At 46.3% G+C, this 19459-nt stretch overlaps 1 protein-coding gene across 1 annotated transcript; it reads left to right on the forward strand.

The window, feature by feature from the left end:
• The first annotated feature begins 11534 nt into the window (after positions 1-11534).
• LOC124675689 (transcription factor bHLH49-like) lies at positions 11535-14075 on the forward strand. Its single transcript, XM_047211769.1, has 7 exons — positions 11535-12204; positions 12287-12469; positions 12556-12621; positions 12798-12866; positions 12951-13022; positions 13111-13302; positions 13670-14075. Exons 1-7 carry the CDS (start codon positions 11581-11583, stop codon positions 13757-13759), a joined length of 1296 nt encoding a protein of 431 aa, XP_047067725.1. The 5' UTR covers positions 11535-11580; the 3' UTR covers positions 13760-14075.
• Positions 14076-19459: the final 5384 nt, after the last annotated feature.

Consider the following 19459-nt stretch of genomic DNA (forward strand, 5'->3'; position numbering starts at 1 on the left):
TAGAAACTGACCGGATTTGAACTAGGGGTACACTTTACGTCTATCCAGAAATTCGGGGTAAAATGTTTTCAGGTCTACAACACGTCATTTTATGTGCTAAATTTTGTCCGTTTGAAGCGTCCGCGAACGGGTGCACCAGCGCCCCTAGTACGGCCATACCGCATGGTCCCGGGGGCCCATTTTGGGCATATGGCAAAGCGAACGAAGTCAAAATACCCCACGGAGCCATGTGGCGTCATTTCATGCGTCATGTTAACTAGTACAAAAGACGGAATTTGGATACGTAAATTTTCTTGGAATACCCTTCACGAAAAGGGCTATCACGTACGGAGTTCTATGGCTTTTAGGGGGAATGACGTACCAAACGGCCTCTGGCACCACATAGTTTGTCGGAACGAGGCCATATTTGGCACGTGCGTGGGCCCTGGGATGGGAAGCAAGGCCCCGGGCGCGGATTTCCAATCCGACCAACGGGCGGCCCATTTTTCATTTTCATGGTGCCGAAACGGGTTTTTTTTGTGAAGCAGCTACAGGGGCGCATTAGAGTATCGAGCGCAACCACCGCGTGGTGATAGGAGACCGCCTACGCACCACCTATCACATGCCATATGCGCGCGTTAGCTATCTGACAATCCCTGGGGCTTCCTGCGGTTTCCCGCCGAATCCGCTGGAAACTGACCGGATTTAAACTAGGGGTACACTTTACGTCTCTCCAGAAATTCGGGGTAAAAATTTTTCAGGTCTACAACACGTCATTTTATGTACTAAATTTTGTCCGTTTGAAGCGTCCGCGAACGGGTGCACCAGCGCCCCCGGTACGGCCATACCGCATGTTCCGGAGCCCCCGTTTTGGGCAGATCGCAAAGCGAACGAAGTCAAAATACCCCACGGAGCCGCGTGGCGTCATTTTATGCGTCATGTTAACTAGTACAAAAAGACGGAATTGGGATACGTAAATTTTCTTGGAAGACCCTTCACGAAAAGGGCTATCACGTACGGAGTTCTATGGCTTTTAGGGGGAATGACGTACCAAACGGCCTCTGGCACCACATAGTTTGTCGGAACGAGGCCATATTTGGCACGTGCGTGAGCCCTGGGATGGGAAGCAAGGCCCCGGGTGCGGATTTCCAATCCGACCAACGGCGGCCCGTTTTCCATTTTCATGGTGCCCAAACGGGTTTTTTTGTGAAGCAGCTACAAGGGGCGCATTAGAGTATCGAGCCCAACCACCGCGTGGTGATAGGAGACCGCCTACGCACCACCTATCACATGACATATGCGCGCGTTAGCTATCTGGCAATCCCTGGGGCTTCCTGCGGTTTCCCGCCGAATCCGCTGGAAACTGACCGGATTTGAACTAGGGGTACACTTTACGTCTCTCCAGAAATTCGGGGTAAAATGTTTTCAGGTCTACAACACGTCATTTTATATGCTAAATTTTGTCCGTTTGAAGCGTCCGCGAACGGGTGCACCAGCGCCCCCGGTACGGCCATACCGCATGGTCCCGGGGGCCCCGTTTTGGGCAGATGGCAAAGCGAACGAAGTCAAAATACCCCACGGAGCCGCGTGGCGTCATTTCATGCGTCATGTTAACTAGTACAAAAGACGGAATTTGGATACGTAAATTTTCTTGGAAGACCCTTCACGAAAAGGGCTATCACGTACGGAGTTCTATGGCTTTTAGGGGGAATGACGTACCAAACGGCCTCTGGCACCACATAGTTTATCGGAACGAGGCCATATTTGGCACGTGCGTGGGCCCTGGGATGGGAAGCAAGGCCCCGGGCGCAGATTTGCAATCCGACCAACGAGCGGCCCGTTTTTCATTTTCATGGTGCCGAAACGGGTTTTTTTTTGTAAACCAGCTACAGGGGGCGCATCAGAGTATCGAGCCCAACCACCGCGCAGTGATAGGAGACCGCCTACGCACCACCTATCACATGCCATATGCGCGCGTTAGCTATCTGGAAATCCCTGGGCCGGGGCTTCCTGTGGTTTCCCGCCGAACTGAATCCGCTGGAAACTTACCGGAATTTGAACTAGGGGTACACTTTACGTCTCTCTCAGAAATTCCGGGTAAACTGTTTTTAGGTCTACCACACGTCATTTTATGTGCTAAATTTTCTCCGTTAAGTTTGAAGCGTTCGCGAACAGGTGCACTAGCGCGCCTGGTACGGCCATACCGCATGTCCCAGGGGCACCGTTTTGGCCAGATGACAAAGTGAACGAAGTCAAAATACCCCACGGATCCGCGTGGCGTCATTTTATGTGTCATAGTAATTACCCAGTACAAAAGGCGGAAATGGGATACGTCAATTATTTTGGAGGACCCTTCACGAAAAGGGCTATCACGTACGGTATTGCGCGAGACCTTCGCGCAATGGTAGGATGATACTGCACGCCTGCGCACCACCTTTCACGTTCCATATGCGCGTAATAATAATCTGGGAGCCCCCCGGCTTCCTGCGGTGTGTCCCGCCGATCAACCCGCTGAAAACTCACCGGATTTGAACTAGGGATACGGTTTTCTTCACCCAAAATATTCTGGGAAATATGTTCTTAGGTCTCTACAACACGTCATTTTATGTGCTATTTTTTTCCGTTGCGCGCCCATGATGTGAGTGGCCTATGGCATGTGAGATCTAAACCTCCCAAAAGAATCTACTATAGCATCTATTTTGAATCAATCTAAACCAAGAAAATCTAATATTTTGGAACCACTCCAGAGTTGGAATTGAGACGCGGCAATTATTTAATTTGGAAAATCCTTCACGATCGGACTACCACGTTCGGAATCTTGATGTATATAGAATGGGATAAAGCTTGCATATGCCTTATGATAAGCATATAGTTAGTGTGTGTGCAAGAGACATATATATTTTGACCTAATTAACCAAACATTTTCTGATTTTTTTATATAATTTATTAAGGATTCTAGGAGTTCCATATATCCCTATATTATTATCATTAAAGGAATGAAGGTGACACACGTTTAATTACATGATATTCTGTTTTTAAAAATATTTTAACCTACACCAAATTATATGCATTATTGTGCATTTAATTATTATTGTTTTGCACAAAAAGGCCCAAAAATCCCCTCCTACTTAAATAAATTGATAGAGCCAAAAACTTCCAAAAAAAACCCCAAAACTCTCCCGCGTCCAGCTCCCGCCCAGCTTCTCCCGCTAGCTCCACCGAAATGTTTTGAATCCGCCCGCCACTAACCTAAGCTGGAAAGGAGGGCAAATGTCCGAAACGCCACTAACCTAAGCTGGAAAGGAGGGACATTTCAGTCAAATCCCGTACGAGTTCCCTCAATTCCCCCACTCCGCTCCCCAATTCCCCTCCCACTCCGTTCATCCCCACCGGTGCGATACGAACCCCAATTCCCCTCCCACTCCGCTCATCCCCACCCGCCGACGGCCACCGACGAGCGGCGCTCCGACGAGCGGACGAGCGGAGAGCTACCCGCCGACGACGGCCGCGCGTGCGTAGACGCTCGCCACAAGATCTACAAGGCGAGTTCCCTCCTCAACCCGACCCCTCCCCCTCTTCTATGGCCTTTTCTTGGCCTCGCTTAGGGTTTCGTCGGCCATGGCTAGGGTTAGGGTTTGCTTGGCATGGCATGGTTAGGGTTAGGGATTTCGTGGCATGGCTTGTTTCCTTGGCTTGTCCAGGGTCAGGGTTGCTCGGCCTGTCATGGTTCTTGCTGCAACCATTCCATGGTTGCTTCGGATCTTGCCTGGCTCAGGCTCTGTAGATTTTAGATTTGGTTTTCTGCAGTCCCTATATGATTACCTTCTGCCGATCTTGCTTGCTATATGCAACCGGTCCATGGTTGCTTCGGATCTTGATTGGCATGTGTCTTGCTGCAACCGATCGATGATTGCTCGCGGATCTTGCTTGGCTCAGGCTCTGTAGATTTTAGATTTCGTTTTCTGCAGTTCCTATATGATTACCTGCAGCCGATCTTGCTTGCTGGGGGATTTTACTTGGCTTGGGCTCGTAGATTGTACATCTAGTTTACTACGGTCCATATATGATTAGCTGCTACGTGATCTTTCTTGCCGCAACTAGTACATAATATGATTACCTGCTGTGGATCTTGCTTGGTACAGATCTTTACCAAGGCATGCCCTTTTATATTTCGTCGATGAACATTTATATTGCCCTTTTATCCTGTGTTGATGAAACTTCTCCGAAACAAAGTTTGGTTTCCCTGTTTATCCGTACATGCCTACAGCCTTTATCTCGTGTACATGTCTATTGTTGTATGAAGGGATATGTCTAATGATTATAATCTGTTATCTTCTTAGGTAATACTATCAAGGTCTGACCTACTTCAAGGAGCAAGGTGAACCAGGTGATTGTTGATCAACATGAACCGATGTTGCTTGATTCTTTAATTGCATCCATATGTTGTATCTGTTGTCACTAATTGTTATTCTTTTCGTGCCAGCACATATCCAACCCATCAACATCAGGCATGGCAAAGACTGGGAAGAAGCAACTGGCTGGTATGCGGCTTCATCCTAACATCATTGTGTCTAATTGATGCTTATAATCGGGTGCTGGGGATTTTTGGTTCTGTCTGAATATTTCTGTACCCTAGGATTAAATGAAACTAAAAGCTGATAATTTCTATGATTAAATAATTTACCTTAGTTGTTCGAGTTGGCTTGCTTCTATGCATTTCAACCATCAATCTAATGGTTACATATTTTTCTCATACATGTAAAGAAGCACCCCTCACCGAGATAGAGAAGGCCAGGGCTAGGACAATGATGCGGAACAACCGTGTCTTACAGTCCCTGGGTATTCCCGCCGTAGTGTCCATATTTAGGAAGTTAGATGGTGGTCGAGGTGGATGTCGTTCCACACTTTCAAATGATGAGTCATCTGCCATAACACAAGGCGAGAGCTCAGATTATCATCCGAGCGATGACCAATTGGTTGACCAGGAGGATGGGGAGGTTGAAGGGAGTATAGGGGAACACATTGAGAAGGTGCGATCCGCTTATCATCTTTGGAGGGCTGTCATTACTTGTATCTCGTTTTCTTATTTCTGTTTTGCTATAACCTGTGATGTAATGCCATTTTGTTTTGCTATTTTTGCGAGGCATTGAAGGATCCCAAGAGTAGAAAGAAAAAGGCTTCTGTTAGAAAGACAAGCCCAGGGAGGAGGAGGAGTAAGAGGTTGCAAAAGGAACAAAGTTCAATGCCTCCCGGTAGAGTGTTTGCTGATGCTCCAGGAGGGAGAAAGAGGCATCTGGAACTTGTTGCTGAAGCTCCTTCCAAAAGAGCACCAGGAGGACATCAAGTGAAGCGTCTGCAACCAACAAAGAAGATACTCCGCCCCGCAACAATCGCAGTAGCTCACCGCAGATTGATGAAAGGATCGATGAAGCAAGCATCGTTCGCAGGGGACACGGGTCCTCATCGCATCCGATGTCATGGTCCATCAGCACTTTGATTCTGATGGTTTTCTTGGTCCTGAGGTTGAACTTGATGATGAAGGCAAGTTTTTGTTGGACAACTGTCCACACTATCTACTGCCTTTTTTGTTTATCTTTATAAACTCTTTTGGATGTGTGCTGCTTTCTGACATGATCCTTGTATGTATACTATTGAGGTGGAACCACTGCTGCAGGTGGCCGTAAAAGGAAGGGCACCGGGCTGGAGCAGATTTGCAAGGGGATGGGAGTCAAGCTTACCATTGAGATTCCTCGAGGGCTGAAACGTCCTGAGAAGCCTTTGCCTGCTGCCAAGTTTGCATCGGAGGGTGGAATGCTTGCAAGAGGCCAGATGCCACTCCTTCCGCATTTCAAGTTGTACAAGAGGGATGAGAATTTGTTGGCCGACTTCGTTGGAAAGATGGGGGTAATCTTCTTCATCACCAGTTCATTTGTTAGATGATAGGAGTGCTTGCTTGATTGTTCATAGTTCATGATAACTAACCTTGTCCTTGCCCTTGTTTGCTTTGTAGGCAAATTTCAACATGGACACAGAGTCGGAAGACATCCAGAAGGCTTGCGCTGACATAATGCGGAAAGTGTCGAAGAACAGGAGCTACATCCTGAAAAGGGACTACTTCGACAAAGTACCAGCAAATGAAGTCAACATCAAGTCCCCTGTTAAGGATGTCTCAGATGAAGAATGGGAAGCTCTAACTGCTCTGTGGGTAACCCCAAGACACATGGTATGTTTTTTTGCTTCAGTTGCAGTCATTAGTGCTTGCATGGTAGACATGATGCTCATCTTTATAGTGTGCATATTGCTGAATATCATGATTGTGCCCTTCTGCAGAACACATGTATCAAGAACAAGGACAGTCGTGCTGCGGTCAAATTTGGCCAAAAGACTGGCTCTCGTAGCTATACTGCTCATCTGTATGCAACTGTAAGAACACTCTTACATAATTTCCTTTTGCATCTTACTCTTGTCTCCACAAGCTTATGTTCTGATTCTTGGTGAACATCATTTCCAAAGGGAGGAGCGCAGAGGTGAAGAGCTAGACGCAGTCGACATCTTTAAGGCGACCCATCACAACAATAAGGATGGTTTCTCTGAGGAAGCTCTAGCTGCAATAGTAAGTGACTTCATTTCACTTTTGTGAACCATTCTTGGACCTGTGCTTTTCCTGAGTTGATGAATCTTTTGGAAACGAATCTCCAGGCTGATATGGAAGCTGAGATGGATCTTCCTGTGCCAGAAGGTGCACCGCCAAGGTCTGCAGTCGCTGTTGTTGCAAAGGTTCTTACCAAGGAAGCCAAGCACAACACTTTCCTGAAGAATGCTGGACTTCAGCCCAGTTCCACTGTCAAGCTCAACAAGCCCACCGCAGCTGCAATATCGGCGCATGTTCTTGACCTGGAAGCACAACTGAAGAGGTCCCAGGAGGAAGCTGAACAGATGAAGCGACAGGTTGCTTGCCATCATGGAAGAAGCAGCTGCCCAGAAGGAGAAGCAAGCGGCAACTGAAGCCGCACAAGCTCAGCGTGACAAGGACTTTATGGAGCTCCTCAAGCGGACTGAGGAAAGTGACAGGAGGGTTGCTCACATGTTGTCCGTCATGGGAGCTTCTGGGAATTAGCTCCTGCTGCTGGTCGTATCCCTTTTTTGTGTCCCGCCATGGAACTTGGTCATATCCTGGCAGCGTGACAAGAACTTGGTCGGTCATATCCCTTTTTTGTGCAACTTGTTGTTGTGAGTTGGTTGATCTTGTAGTGAATCTGTGAACTTTCTTGACATGTTGGTGAATCTGTGAACCTGGTCATTTTTCTGCTGTGACTCTGCTGTGAAATTTGCAGATTTGAAATGTTGTCTTTTATATTTTGCTGTTGAATTTCCTAATTTAATATATGCACTGTTAGGCTAGTGTGGGCTCTTAAAAGGCCAAGGCCCAAAGTAGCCTAGAAATATATGGGCTCTTAAAAGGCTACAGCCCAACAAATAATTGATTGCATTTTCGAAAAATGGGAGTTGAAAAGGCCAAAAAAGGCCGAAGCCCAAAAAACTTGCAGGACCATAAAAAGGCCAAGGCCCATAACTTTTATGAACCCAAAAAGGCCAAATCCCAATATCTTTATGGACCCCAAAAAGGCCGAGGCCCAAAACCTTTGTGGACCCTAAAAAGGCCTAGGCCCAAAATCTTCATGGACCCTAAAAGGCCAAGGCCCAAAACCATAATGGGCCCTAAAAAGGCCACGGCCCAAAACTGTATGGGTCCTAAAAAGGCCACGGCCCAAAACTGTAATGGGTCCTAAAATGGCCACGACCCAATGAAAATTGGCCCAGGCCCAGTAAGTACAGCAGCTAAAAAGGCCGTTGAAAAAAAATAAGCTAAAAAGGCCGAGGTAATTGGGCCAGTTACGGGCCAAGGCCCAACCAAGCCGAAAAAAATAATCAGAACTAATGGGCTCAGCCCACATAAGGAGCTGAATGGACCGGGCTGAATTCAGATAATAACGTTTCTAATTCGTCACAATTTTGCCACGTCGGATTGCCACGCTGGACTCGGGGGCAGGTGCCCATGACGTTTTGGGAACGTCATGCCGTCAGTGACATTTTAAAACGTCATAAAGCTCTACGACGTTTTCAAGTGGAACGTCTTAAGCAGTCACTGCTGACTCCCAACTTTCGACGTTTTGAAAAGTGTCACCGTAACGTCACAAGTAGCCATTAGTGACGTTTCAGTGACACCTTATTTTTGTCAACTTATGGCAGATTTCTTGTAGAGATGTTGCTGAAGATCTTGACGAGTTTTCCGCTTGAAGCGGGCTTGGTGAAGATTGTCGGCGAGATCTCTTCTTCGCTTGACTCGAACGATGACACCGATCCCGAGGAATCAGAATCAGCTGCGACCGATCTCGACGAATCCGATATCGCGAGACGGTGAGATCCCTCCTTCCCGACGCGGAAGTGGAACCTTCCGAACGTCATTTTCATGGGCTCCTCCAGATACGCATATGCATCCACACGGGAGAGCGGGTGAGGAACAAAATCAACTAGATCAGTTTCGATCTGTTTACCTCTGTCCATCGCGTTGCTTGCTACCGAAGATGTCGACGATGTTGAACATGCCATCGAGATCAGCTCCTTATCGCCTCTAATTCCCACAGACGGCGCCAATTGACAAGGTATTAACTTGTTAATGCCTACAAGTTGTAGACTAGGGTTTCGTGGAAAGTAGAGAGCAAGTAGATCTCGAAGGTTTCAGCCGGAAAAGTACTCGACTACTGGAAAACTAGGGTTGTGTTGACAATGAATCGATCCTCTCTTTGTCCCTCGACTCCCCCTTATATAGGAGGCGAAGCCGAGGGTTTCGTGATGTACAAGTTACAAAGTCCGGGAGACCCTTTGAGTTCGTCCCGTAATAGTTACAAGTCATTATTCCTAATACAACTCTATATTTCCAAACTATTTCGTAACTGGGCTCCCGAGCTTCATTTCTTCGGGTCGTGGGCCTTAAGTAAACCCCGGGTACCATCTTCAGCAAGCCCATTGGGGATGCCTATGTCAGGGAGGTAGAGGTCAAAGATATCCCTCTCAAGCAACCCTGCAATTACGATACAAGAAGTCTCTTGTGTCCCCAACACACCAAATACATTTGTCAGGTGTATAGATGCACTAGTTAGGCGAAGAGATAATGAAATACAAGTAATATGGATGATTATGAGTGGTCATTGCAATCCGAAATAAAAATGGCAGCAAGCAAACATGTAACAGAACTGGTTGTAAACGGTGTTTCAATGCTTGGAAACAAGGCCTAGGGATCATACTTTCACTAGTGGACACTCTAAACAATGATACCATAATTGAATACATAGATATTATCTCGTCACTACGGTACTCTGAACCACTCTCCGGTTTGATAATAAACACAATTCACTGCGTAGGTCTGCATAAGCATTCCTTAACGTTCACATTTCCAATCTATGGATGTCCCACGCTGTCACTTTGAGCATACAAAGATGGTACTAACTAGACACTACAATTTATAAGTATTTCTGTAAATTAAGCTTAAAAAACAAACACGATGTGCACACTGTCACCTTCACACTGTTGGACAAGGTTTCCCTGGAGATCACATAATAAAACCACTTGAGTAGCACAATAGATGAAGAATAACATCTACTTATTCAACTAGATTACAAAGCTCATGATCACATAAAGATCATACATGGAGAGATAGATAGACCACATAGCTACCGGTAAAGCCCTCAGCCTCGGGGGAGAACTAATCACTCCTAATCGTGGGAATCAGCAACGGCGATGGAGAAGGCAGTGGAGTCGGTGGAGATGGCTCCGGGGGGCAGGGTGCCGGAACAGCTATCAATTCTGGTTTGCGACAGCGGCGGAGCTACGAAATTTTTCGTGGATGGAGGCCGATTGATTTATGATTCACGCGTCGGGAGGCTTCTTATAGGCAGAAGGGCGATGTCGGTAGAGGCCAGGGGTCCTAGACCACCCCTAGGCGCGGCCAGGGTCAGGGCCGCGCCTAGGCCTGGTCTAGCCGCCCTGTGGCGCCTCTTCGTCCCCCTCGTGGACTTTTTCTTCGTTACGGAAAAATAAGATCTTTGGCTTTGTTTCGTCCAATCCCGAGAATATTTCCTACACATTTTTTTTGAAATACAAAATATCAGAAAACAGGAACTGACACTGTGCCATCTTGTCAATAGGTGAGTTCGCAAAATACGTAAAAGTGCCACGAAGTGTAAACAAAACATATAGAAATTGGTGTAAAACAAGCATGGAGCATCAAAAACTATAGATACGTTTGCAACGTATCAACCTGCCACATCATCATTTTTGTGGGACTAATATGTATGATACTAGCACTATGGCTAGCCTGAGTTAAGAGCGGGATTTGTTCATCCGCTTGACGGAAGATACTAATGGGTCCACTCAGTGAGATTATATTCAAGTTGCAAGTTTGCAACACATGACTAGGTCATGAGGATGAAATCTAACAGAATGAGTTGAATAACTTTGTCGGTAACGAGATAGAACTAGGTATAGTGATACCGATGATCAAGTGTCGGATAAGCACCGGTATCAAAGTAAAAGGAACGTGATTCGACGTAATGGTTCAAACCATGACCACAATTTCGTAGAATGCATAGGAATGCCTCATATAGCAACATGGTGATTTTTTTCTAGAAGTAGACTAGATAGATACAAATTATATGTACAGATACATATGCTACAACATACTCCTTCCATTCTAAAATAGTCTATATTTTATTTTCAAAATTTATTTTAAAATACTCTACATTCTAGTAGCTTTTAGTCAACAACAACACTAAAAACTAGGTGGTTTTGCTCTCTTCATTGAACGTTGTTATTTTCAATGTACCTTTTTCAATGTACCTTGGATTGGTGTTCACAATATCTAAATAGTACTAATAAATACAACACTAATTTATCTTATTACGATTTAATAAATAAATAGAATAGTAAAATAATACGAGCTCTGATCGAGAGTCAAGATCCATTTCCTCTCTCCATCGTCCCGCCCCGGGGCTGCCCCGCCCCGTACGTTCCTCTTCCAGTCCCGAGCGAGCAGAGCACCTACCCCAAACCAAATCCCACCCCAAATGCGGCTCTGAACCAGTGAAGCAGCACCTCCGTGCCCTACCGCTGCCGCCGTGCCGTAGCTTCGCATCACCGCCGGCGCCTCGCCCCATTCACCCCCGCAGCTTCCAACGAGCGCCGCCGCCGTCGCCATTCCTGCCGCGTCCCTGCTGCCTCGACCCCGTCCGCCGTTTTGCCCACTGGTGCCCGAGGTACGAGCATTCTGTCCTCCACTGATTAGTTAAGCAAACCCCCCACTGACCTCCAGGAATCTGGGCGCCCGCCGGTGCGCACTGTCTAGATCCGCCGCCCCCGCGCCCTTCTTGCTTTCACTGTACTGCATTTGCTTATGTGAGATTTAGGTTTTAGTCAGCTCGCCCGACTCCCTCAAAGGCCATTCTTGTGGGATTTGGTGTCGAGGGTTTGAGCGGCGCATCTCAAACGACCTCTCTTTGCTGGCAAAATCGCAGATTTCGGTCTTGGAGGAGTAGCAGAAGCGGGATGGAGGTGACCGAGAAGAGCGGCGCGGATTTGGAGGAACAGGAGGAGAAGAACCAGCCCAGTGGGCACGACCAGCAGCCGAGCTTCGACGGGCGCCGCTTCTCGCCGGAAGCCCATGTCGATTCGTCCACTGACGCGTTGGCCGCCATGGCGAACACGTTCCCTCCCGGCCTATGGAATCACCCGCCCGGGCAGGGCTTTGGGCTGGGGGAGAGCAACTCGAGCGCCATGGTGAATGGGCATCAGTTCTCCTCGTTTCTGGGGATGCTGTCGGCGGCAGCTGTGCCCACGTACTCCGGCGCCCCATCTGGGTTCATGGACTGTGGAACGGGCTTTCCTGGATTGAGTGGGAGTAACCTTGGAGCCATGATGGATCACACTTTCCCTAGGAACCAGCCTCTGGGTAGCTTCCAGAACGGTCGTGAGCCATCCGGGGAGATGAGTGTGGACGTGGGCTGCAACGATGCATCATTGACTGCTGATAGGCAGCATGGAGATACAGAGGGTTCGCATGGTGCTGATGCCTCCAACAATGAGTTGAGCAAGCCGGAGTGCAGCGGCGGTGCTAGCCAGGATGACAGGCCTAGTGTGTCTTGTGCCAAGAAGAGGAAAAAACCAGGCCAGGTACCATTTCAAAATTTCTCTCTAATATAGCTAAATTTTGTCGGTTTTTAGATGGAGCTAAGAATATGTTCTGCTCTTGAAGGATCGTGGGGTTAAGCAGGAAAAAGACGATGACGATAAAGGTGAACCAAAGAGGCCTATTGCGGCATCCAAAAAATCCAACGGGAAACAAACCGAGGAAAGTTCTGATGCACCCAAGCAAGATTACATACATATAAGAGCTCGAAGTGGCCAGGCTACGAACAGCCATAGTCTTGCAGAAAGAGTAGGTCCCTAGTTATCCTATTAGAATTACCTTTGTGAAGTGATGTTTCTCGCCATTTAGCTTGAAAGATATCGCTTGCCATACAGGTTCGGAGGGAAAAGATTAGTGAAAGGATGAAATTTCTTCAGGATCTTGTTCCTGGTTGTAGTAAAGTAAGTGGCTTACTCCTTTGTCTGTTTGCTTCTTAACTATCTGCACATTATTGCCACGGGATGGCTTATTTTGCATGCAAAGTATAACTTTGGAAGTCAGCACTTCTTACATATGTCTTTTTCCACAATCCACATTATTGTCATTAACTATTTTCACAAGCAAAACTGTAAACCAGGTCATCGGTAAAGCCGTTATGCTGGATGAGATAATCAATTACGTCCAATCATTACAGCGGCAAGTTGAGGTATGTTGTAGGCAATACTTGTTTGACGCTTTTGCTGTGTTCTGTGATGTCCACTTCCTGACCCTGTATGTGCATATTGTGCAGTTTTTGTCGATGAAGCTTTCAGCTGTCAATCCAGCGCTGGACTTCAACATAGAACGCATTTTGTCCAAGGATGTATGCAATCCCTTGCCAGATATATATACTATAGGTCCTTCAAATCTTATTTTATTTTCCTCATGCTTATATATGTTCCATTGTACAGTTCTTTCATCAGTCTCAAGGAACTGCATCGTCTGCATTTGGCTTCTTACCAGACATCGGGCATCAGTTTTTGCATCCACCAAAACATTCTCAAGCTGCGTTCCACAGCATTGTGAACTCTACTGATGCATTTGGAAGAGTAACAAATGCTATACAAGGAACTAGCAGTACATTCAAAGAACCCACACATCAGGTTTGTCCCATGCCTTACTGTGCCTATATTTCTCATTTGAAGCTCTTTAAAACAAATTCTAGACAGATAGAACTTAATAGCAATAGGCAGTACCTGCTAGTTTCCCGTAAGACCTAGCGCAGTGTTGTATTTTTCGTGGTTTTTGAATGACAAGTTCATTACTATGTTATTGAAAAGATGGTCCTGCTAGGCTTCCATAAGATCCAGTGCAGTGTTGTATTCTGTGGTAGTTCAAGAATTGCTAATTCATTACTGTTATTGTCAAAAAGAATATGCACATAAGATTTTGGAAACATGTTAATCCATTCTATATTCTTCTACTTCATTACAGTCAAATGCGTCCTCTTATGGTTTGAACATTGGACAGGTGCCTAGTAATTTTGACGGAGAGTTCCACAACGTCATCGCGACACCCTTTACCCTTTTTAACGACCAAGAATCAAATGCTAAACCTTGAGCAATAGATTCCACCACAAAAGCTAGACCTCACAATGCGACATGGGATTTCGACTGAACTACATGTGAGCTTGTTGACACTGTTGTGCCAGCTCACAATTGAGCAACCCAAAATGCTTTATTGTTGATTTCACAGTACTGGAAGCAGCAGTTGATATCCTGTAAAATCCTTTTCCTCTGATGTGCCATTTACCACTAGAGGAAGCTGGAGACCTGACTACCTGGACGCTTCAATGGGGATTGCAACAGCTATATTATCCTATGGAAAATTACGTGTATAACTATTGGTAACTTAACTCTTTACATCATGATGGCAAGTTCCATTTTGTAGGAAAGTGACTGTCTGGGTAGCATTTAGCTCAGCTCCAATAATATTGTAAAATGCTCCCTTTCCACTAAATTGTAAACTGCAGTATAATCTTATTACAGAAGTACAATTGCTAGTTGCTGGTCTTATGAGGCGGCAAAAAGGCTCTTTGCTGCACTTGCTACTGTATATTCCACCGCAACAAACACTGACCACCCAGTTAGAACCGTTCACTGGTTTAGGGTTTGCTGAGAATAAACAAGCTTGATTTGGTATAGAAAGTATTTAATTGCCCAAGCGATGTTCATGGCAGAAATGTGATGGATCTTGCCTACTGTCACAGTGGAATGATTGTTACAAATATAGCCTTATATGTAACTTTTGCAATGTCCAAGAAATCGTTAATCTTGACTTATCGGTCAGCCTTAAAATGAAGATTAATCGCTTATCGGCCGATTAATCGATTTTATCGGTCAGCCATTTATCGGCTTATTTTTCTGTAAATCCTAATTTTCGACACTAAATTTTCTATAATATGCTATGCAAAAAATAATATTTTAGCATTGCACATAAGTATTACCTTGATTCTTTGCATTTGAATCAATAATAATGGAAAATTTGCGCTAATGCACAATTCTACAAAACCATAGGATGAAAATATCGACTGCCTTACTAAATGTCATTGAAATTTCACTGACAATCAGCGGAAATATCGGCCTCGAGAGTTAAAATCGGGTGAAATATCAGCTCTCATACAGAAAATCCGCCGAAATATCGATGGAGCGATAAACTGGCAGATATGCCAAAATCTTATCGGTTACCACCCGATTCACGATAAATCGGCCGATAAATCGGCATCTCGGACGATTTTTAGAACAGTGAACTTTTGTGTTACAACTTTATAACCGCAAACAAGTACCTTGGAACGTGAATTTAATGACATCAATTATGTGATATATAATACAGTATATACTAACAGAGTAATTGTTATCGTAATGAAACTTAAATATGGGAAGTATTCTGAAACTGAACGAATATCAATGAAAAATCATAATTTTATTATAATATCTGTATTTTATATCAAAGAGCTCTAGGGTGCAATTTATTACCCCTTGCAGTCTCTCTAATTAGGCCACGCTGTTGCTGAGCCTCTGACTAATACAGTATTTCTAAGGCTGTTCACATCTTCGCTTCCAGCTTGCTTGGCATGGTCATTAGCAAGGACATCAACTAACTCTACTTAATCTGGTTCCTCTGAGACTGACCAAGTTCACCTTGCCCCTCTTAACGACCAGTGAAGAACTCCATACCAGTTTCTCACTGATAACTCTTTATCCATCTCCATGGGTTTTGGGCCCAAAGTTGGACGCTTTGAAGTATCCATGGCAAGCTTATCATGGAATGGGTCATCCCTAAACAACCAGCCTACTGTATGTTCAGAACGTTCATGTATCTCCGTGTCACACCTCCAGGTGTGTCGGTGGACAGCAAGTCGCCTGACTATGATGGTCAAGATCAGGCGAACACCAGAGGTGCCTAGATGACGACAGAAGAAACTCGTGGCTAAGAGTCAGCTGTATCGGAGGTGTAGACGGTGTGTTGTGGACCCCGGGCCCAGCTGTAAGCGTGTGTTAGTGTTAAATAGGGGAGCGATCCTCCCGTGAAAGGCAGGCTGTAAACTGAATTCTGAAACTCCTCGTCCTCAAGTTCGTCTGTTCCCCATCTCAAAAAAAAAAAAAAAAAAGTTCGTCTGTTCCCCACCCCAGTTCGTCTCCTCATCCCTTAATCTGCTATCCCATCTCCTTTCTTGCTGTGATTTGTGTGTGCTTGATCCAATCATAGATCGGGACACTACAATTTGGTATCCAGAGCCAGAATTTTTTCCCCCAAAAAATCGACCAACCACCCTGCCCACCAAGTGTTCGAAGCAATGGCGAGCCCGTGATCTAGTTCGTATGCGCTCAAATTCCCGAGATTGGACCCGTCATTCCACCGCAAAAGGTGCTGATTCACTTCGGTGAAGCGGCGCAAAATCCTGCGCGGGGTTGGGATCGATTCAGGGCGAGCAGCAACGACACCGGCACGGCAAACCGTTCCTTCGGCACGTACCTTGTTTGTGCTTGAGAAGATGGAGGAGATGCAGAAATCCATGGCAGTAGCTGTTGACTCGCGTTGGCACCGTCACCAACGAGATCCAGAGCTTCCGCAAACAGATGGAGGACTATGGTGCGGATCTAGATGGGATCAAGCGCAAGCTCGCTGAACGCGAGGTGGCCCCAGCGACGTCGCGTCTGGAGTTGCGACCAAATCGGGCGGTGCTTGCCAACAAGGGCAACCCGCTGCTGGACATGCCCGAGTCTTCGGCCGATGGAGCAGCAGCTGGCGCAACGCTTCTTCACCCTGTTGTGGGCACCGCTGCAACATTACCCGCCGCTACAGCGTACCACACCGCTCCAAGTTCTCCCATGGATCACAACAAGTTACGAGTTCGTGCTCCGCGTCACGATTTCCCCAAATTTCGTGGCGAGACACCGCTCCTTTGGATTGATCAGTGCCTGACGTACTTCGATATGTTCAGCATCCCGTCCAACCAATGGGTCAGCATGGCGTCGCTGTATATGGAGGGCAATGCGGCGCTGTGGTATCAAGCACACAAGCGTCGACATGGTGTTCGTGCCCGGAGTCTCTTCATGGTAGCCGTGCTCGATGAGTTTGGCCAGGACGAATATGATGGTCAAATGAGTAAGCTGATGCAACTCCGTCAGACGGGCACAGTTGCTGAATACCGTCAATCATTTGAAGATTGCATGTACCATCTATTGGCTGTTGATGAAACTCTGAGCAGTCGTTGGTTTGTGTCACGCGCTTGTCTTTGGACTCCGGGATGACATTCGAGCAGCGGTACGGCTGCAAGCACCTACTAGCATTGCTCGTGCGGCTTCGTTGGCAAGGATTCAGGAAGAAGAAGTAGAGCACCATAGGCCGCGTGCACGACCACTGGCACCGACCAAACATCCTCCAGGGTGGCAACAACACCTAACACAGTTGCAACACCACGGGTGGATTGGCCTAGGAAGCAAGGTAATGATGATTTCAATCGAGAAAGGCAACTGAGAGATTTTCGTCGTGCCAATAACCTATGTTTCAAGTGTGGTGATAAATACTCCAAAGAGCATGAGTGTAAGAGAACTGGGCAATTGCTGACAATAGAAGTTGGGGAGTTTGGGGAAGTCCTATGAGATGAAGCAGTTTTGGCAATGGAATTATTGCAGGAGACAACAGTCAATGAAAACTTGTGCCACATCTCTGTGAATGCAGTGGCAGGGACTGAGACTGCCAATACAATTCGTCTTCGAGCCACTGTGGGAGACAAGACCATGTTGCTTCTGGTAGACTCTGGCAGCTCTACCACCTTCGTTAACAAAATATTGCTGAACGAGCAGGATGTCAAATATCCCCGGCACCGGCAGTGTCGGTTAAGGTTGCCAATGGACAAATATTACTATCTAATTCGGAAGTCAAGGATCTTCAGTGGTGCTATGAAGGGCATGTGTTTACAGACACTATGAGAATTTTGGATATCGGGGCCTATGATGCTATTCTAGGGAAGGATTGGCTAGACAAATGTGGGTCTATGTTCTGCCATTGGGCTCAAAACACTTTAGAATTTGAACATCAGGGGAAACATGTCACTTTGAAAGGCATGGCTACTCCAGCGCCATGTGAATTAGCTAAAGTATCTGTCGTGGAATTGCAAGAGTTATTAGCTGCCAATGAAGTGTGGGCTATGGCCGTGCTTGATCAAACATCAGAAACGACAGCAACAACAGACCTGAATTGCAAGCAATTCTGACAGAGTATACATATGTCTTCAGCGATCCCGCCACTCAGCCACCACGTCGTGCGTGGGATCATGCAATCTCTCTGGAGTCGACAGCACAACCAGTCAATTCGAGACCTTATCGATATTCGCCCTTACAAAAAGACGAAATCGAACGCCAAGTAGCAGAAATGATCAAGGCGGGACTGGTCACACCTAGTATATGAGTCCATTTGCCTCGCCAGTGCTTTTGGTGAAGAAGAAGGATGGCACCTGGCGATTTTGCGTGGATTATTGCAAGCTAAACACTATGACAATCAAGAATAAGTTTCCTCTGCCTATCGTCGATGAATTGCTGGATGAATTGGCAGGCACAAAATTCTTCTCAAAGCTTGATCTCCATGCGGGCTATCATCAAATCAGGATGCGCTCAGAGGACGAAGGCAAAACCGCGTTCAAGACGCATCATGGCCACTTTCAGTTCCGCGTGATGCCTTTCGGTCTCTCGAATGCACCCGCGACGTTCCAATGTGTGATGAATGCAGTGTTTGCGCCTTTCATCCGCAAGTTTCTGATTGTATTCTTAGATGATATTCTTGTCTACAGCTCGTCTTGGTCAGAGCACCTTGATCATTTGCGCCAAGTATTGGACAAACTCCGTGAAGCTCAGTTCTTCGCCAAACAGTCAAAGTGTGCTTTCGGGCAAACACAGATCCACTACTTGGGGCATATCATTTCTGATGTTGGAGTGGCTACTGCACCCGGACAAGACAGAGGTGATGAGAAAGTGGCCAATTCCTTTGAATACAACCGAGTTGCGTGGGTTTTTGGGCCCGATCGGATACTACCGAAAGTTTGTCCGCAATTATGGGATAATTTCGAAACCACTTAGTCAACTCGCTCACGAAGAAAGGGTTTGTTTGGTCCGACGAAGCACAAGGCTGCGTTTACAACACCGAAGGAAGCCATGGTTAACACTCCTGTCCTTGCATTGCCCGACTTTACTCTTCCATTTGTGATAGAGACGGACGCGTGTGATACCGGCGTGGGCGCCGTTTTGATGCAAGGAGGACATCCAGTGGCCTATATGAGCAAGGCCTTGGGTGTGATGAATCGTAAGTTATCAATCTATGAAAAGGAGTTTATGGCAGTTATGATGGCACCTGGAGAAATGGCGCCAATACTTGCAACGTGGCCCATTTATAATCCTTACCGATCACAAAAGCCTCGTGCACTTTGAGTGATCAGCAGCTAACTACAGATTTGCAAAGAAAAGCTATGGCCAAACTTGTTGGGTTACAATTTCAGTTTCGATACAAGAAAGGTATTGTGAATATCGCAGCAGATTCCTTGTCCAGAGTTGGTCATCTTCCGGAAATGTCGATCCGTCATCCCGTTTGGTTACGTGAAGTGACACATTCTTACACTATCGACCTCGAACTCAACTCTCTGCTCCAACAATTGGCAATACATTCACCAGATGCCAAAGGATATTCGTTGGAACATGGAATTATCAAGTACAAAGGAAGAATGGTCATTGGTGACAATCTGGCCCTTCAAACTAAATTAATTTC

Source organism: Lolium rigidum, chromosome 1 (genome assembly GCF_022539505.1).
Source record: "Lolium rigidum isolate FL_2022 chromosome 1, APGP_CSIRO_Lrig_0.1, whole genome shotgun sequence".
Lineage (NCBI taxonomy): Eukaryota > Viridiplantae > Streptophyta > Magnoliopsida > Poales > Poaceae > Lolium > Lolium rigidum.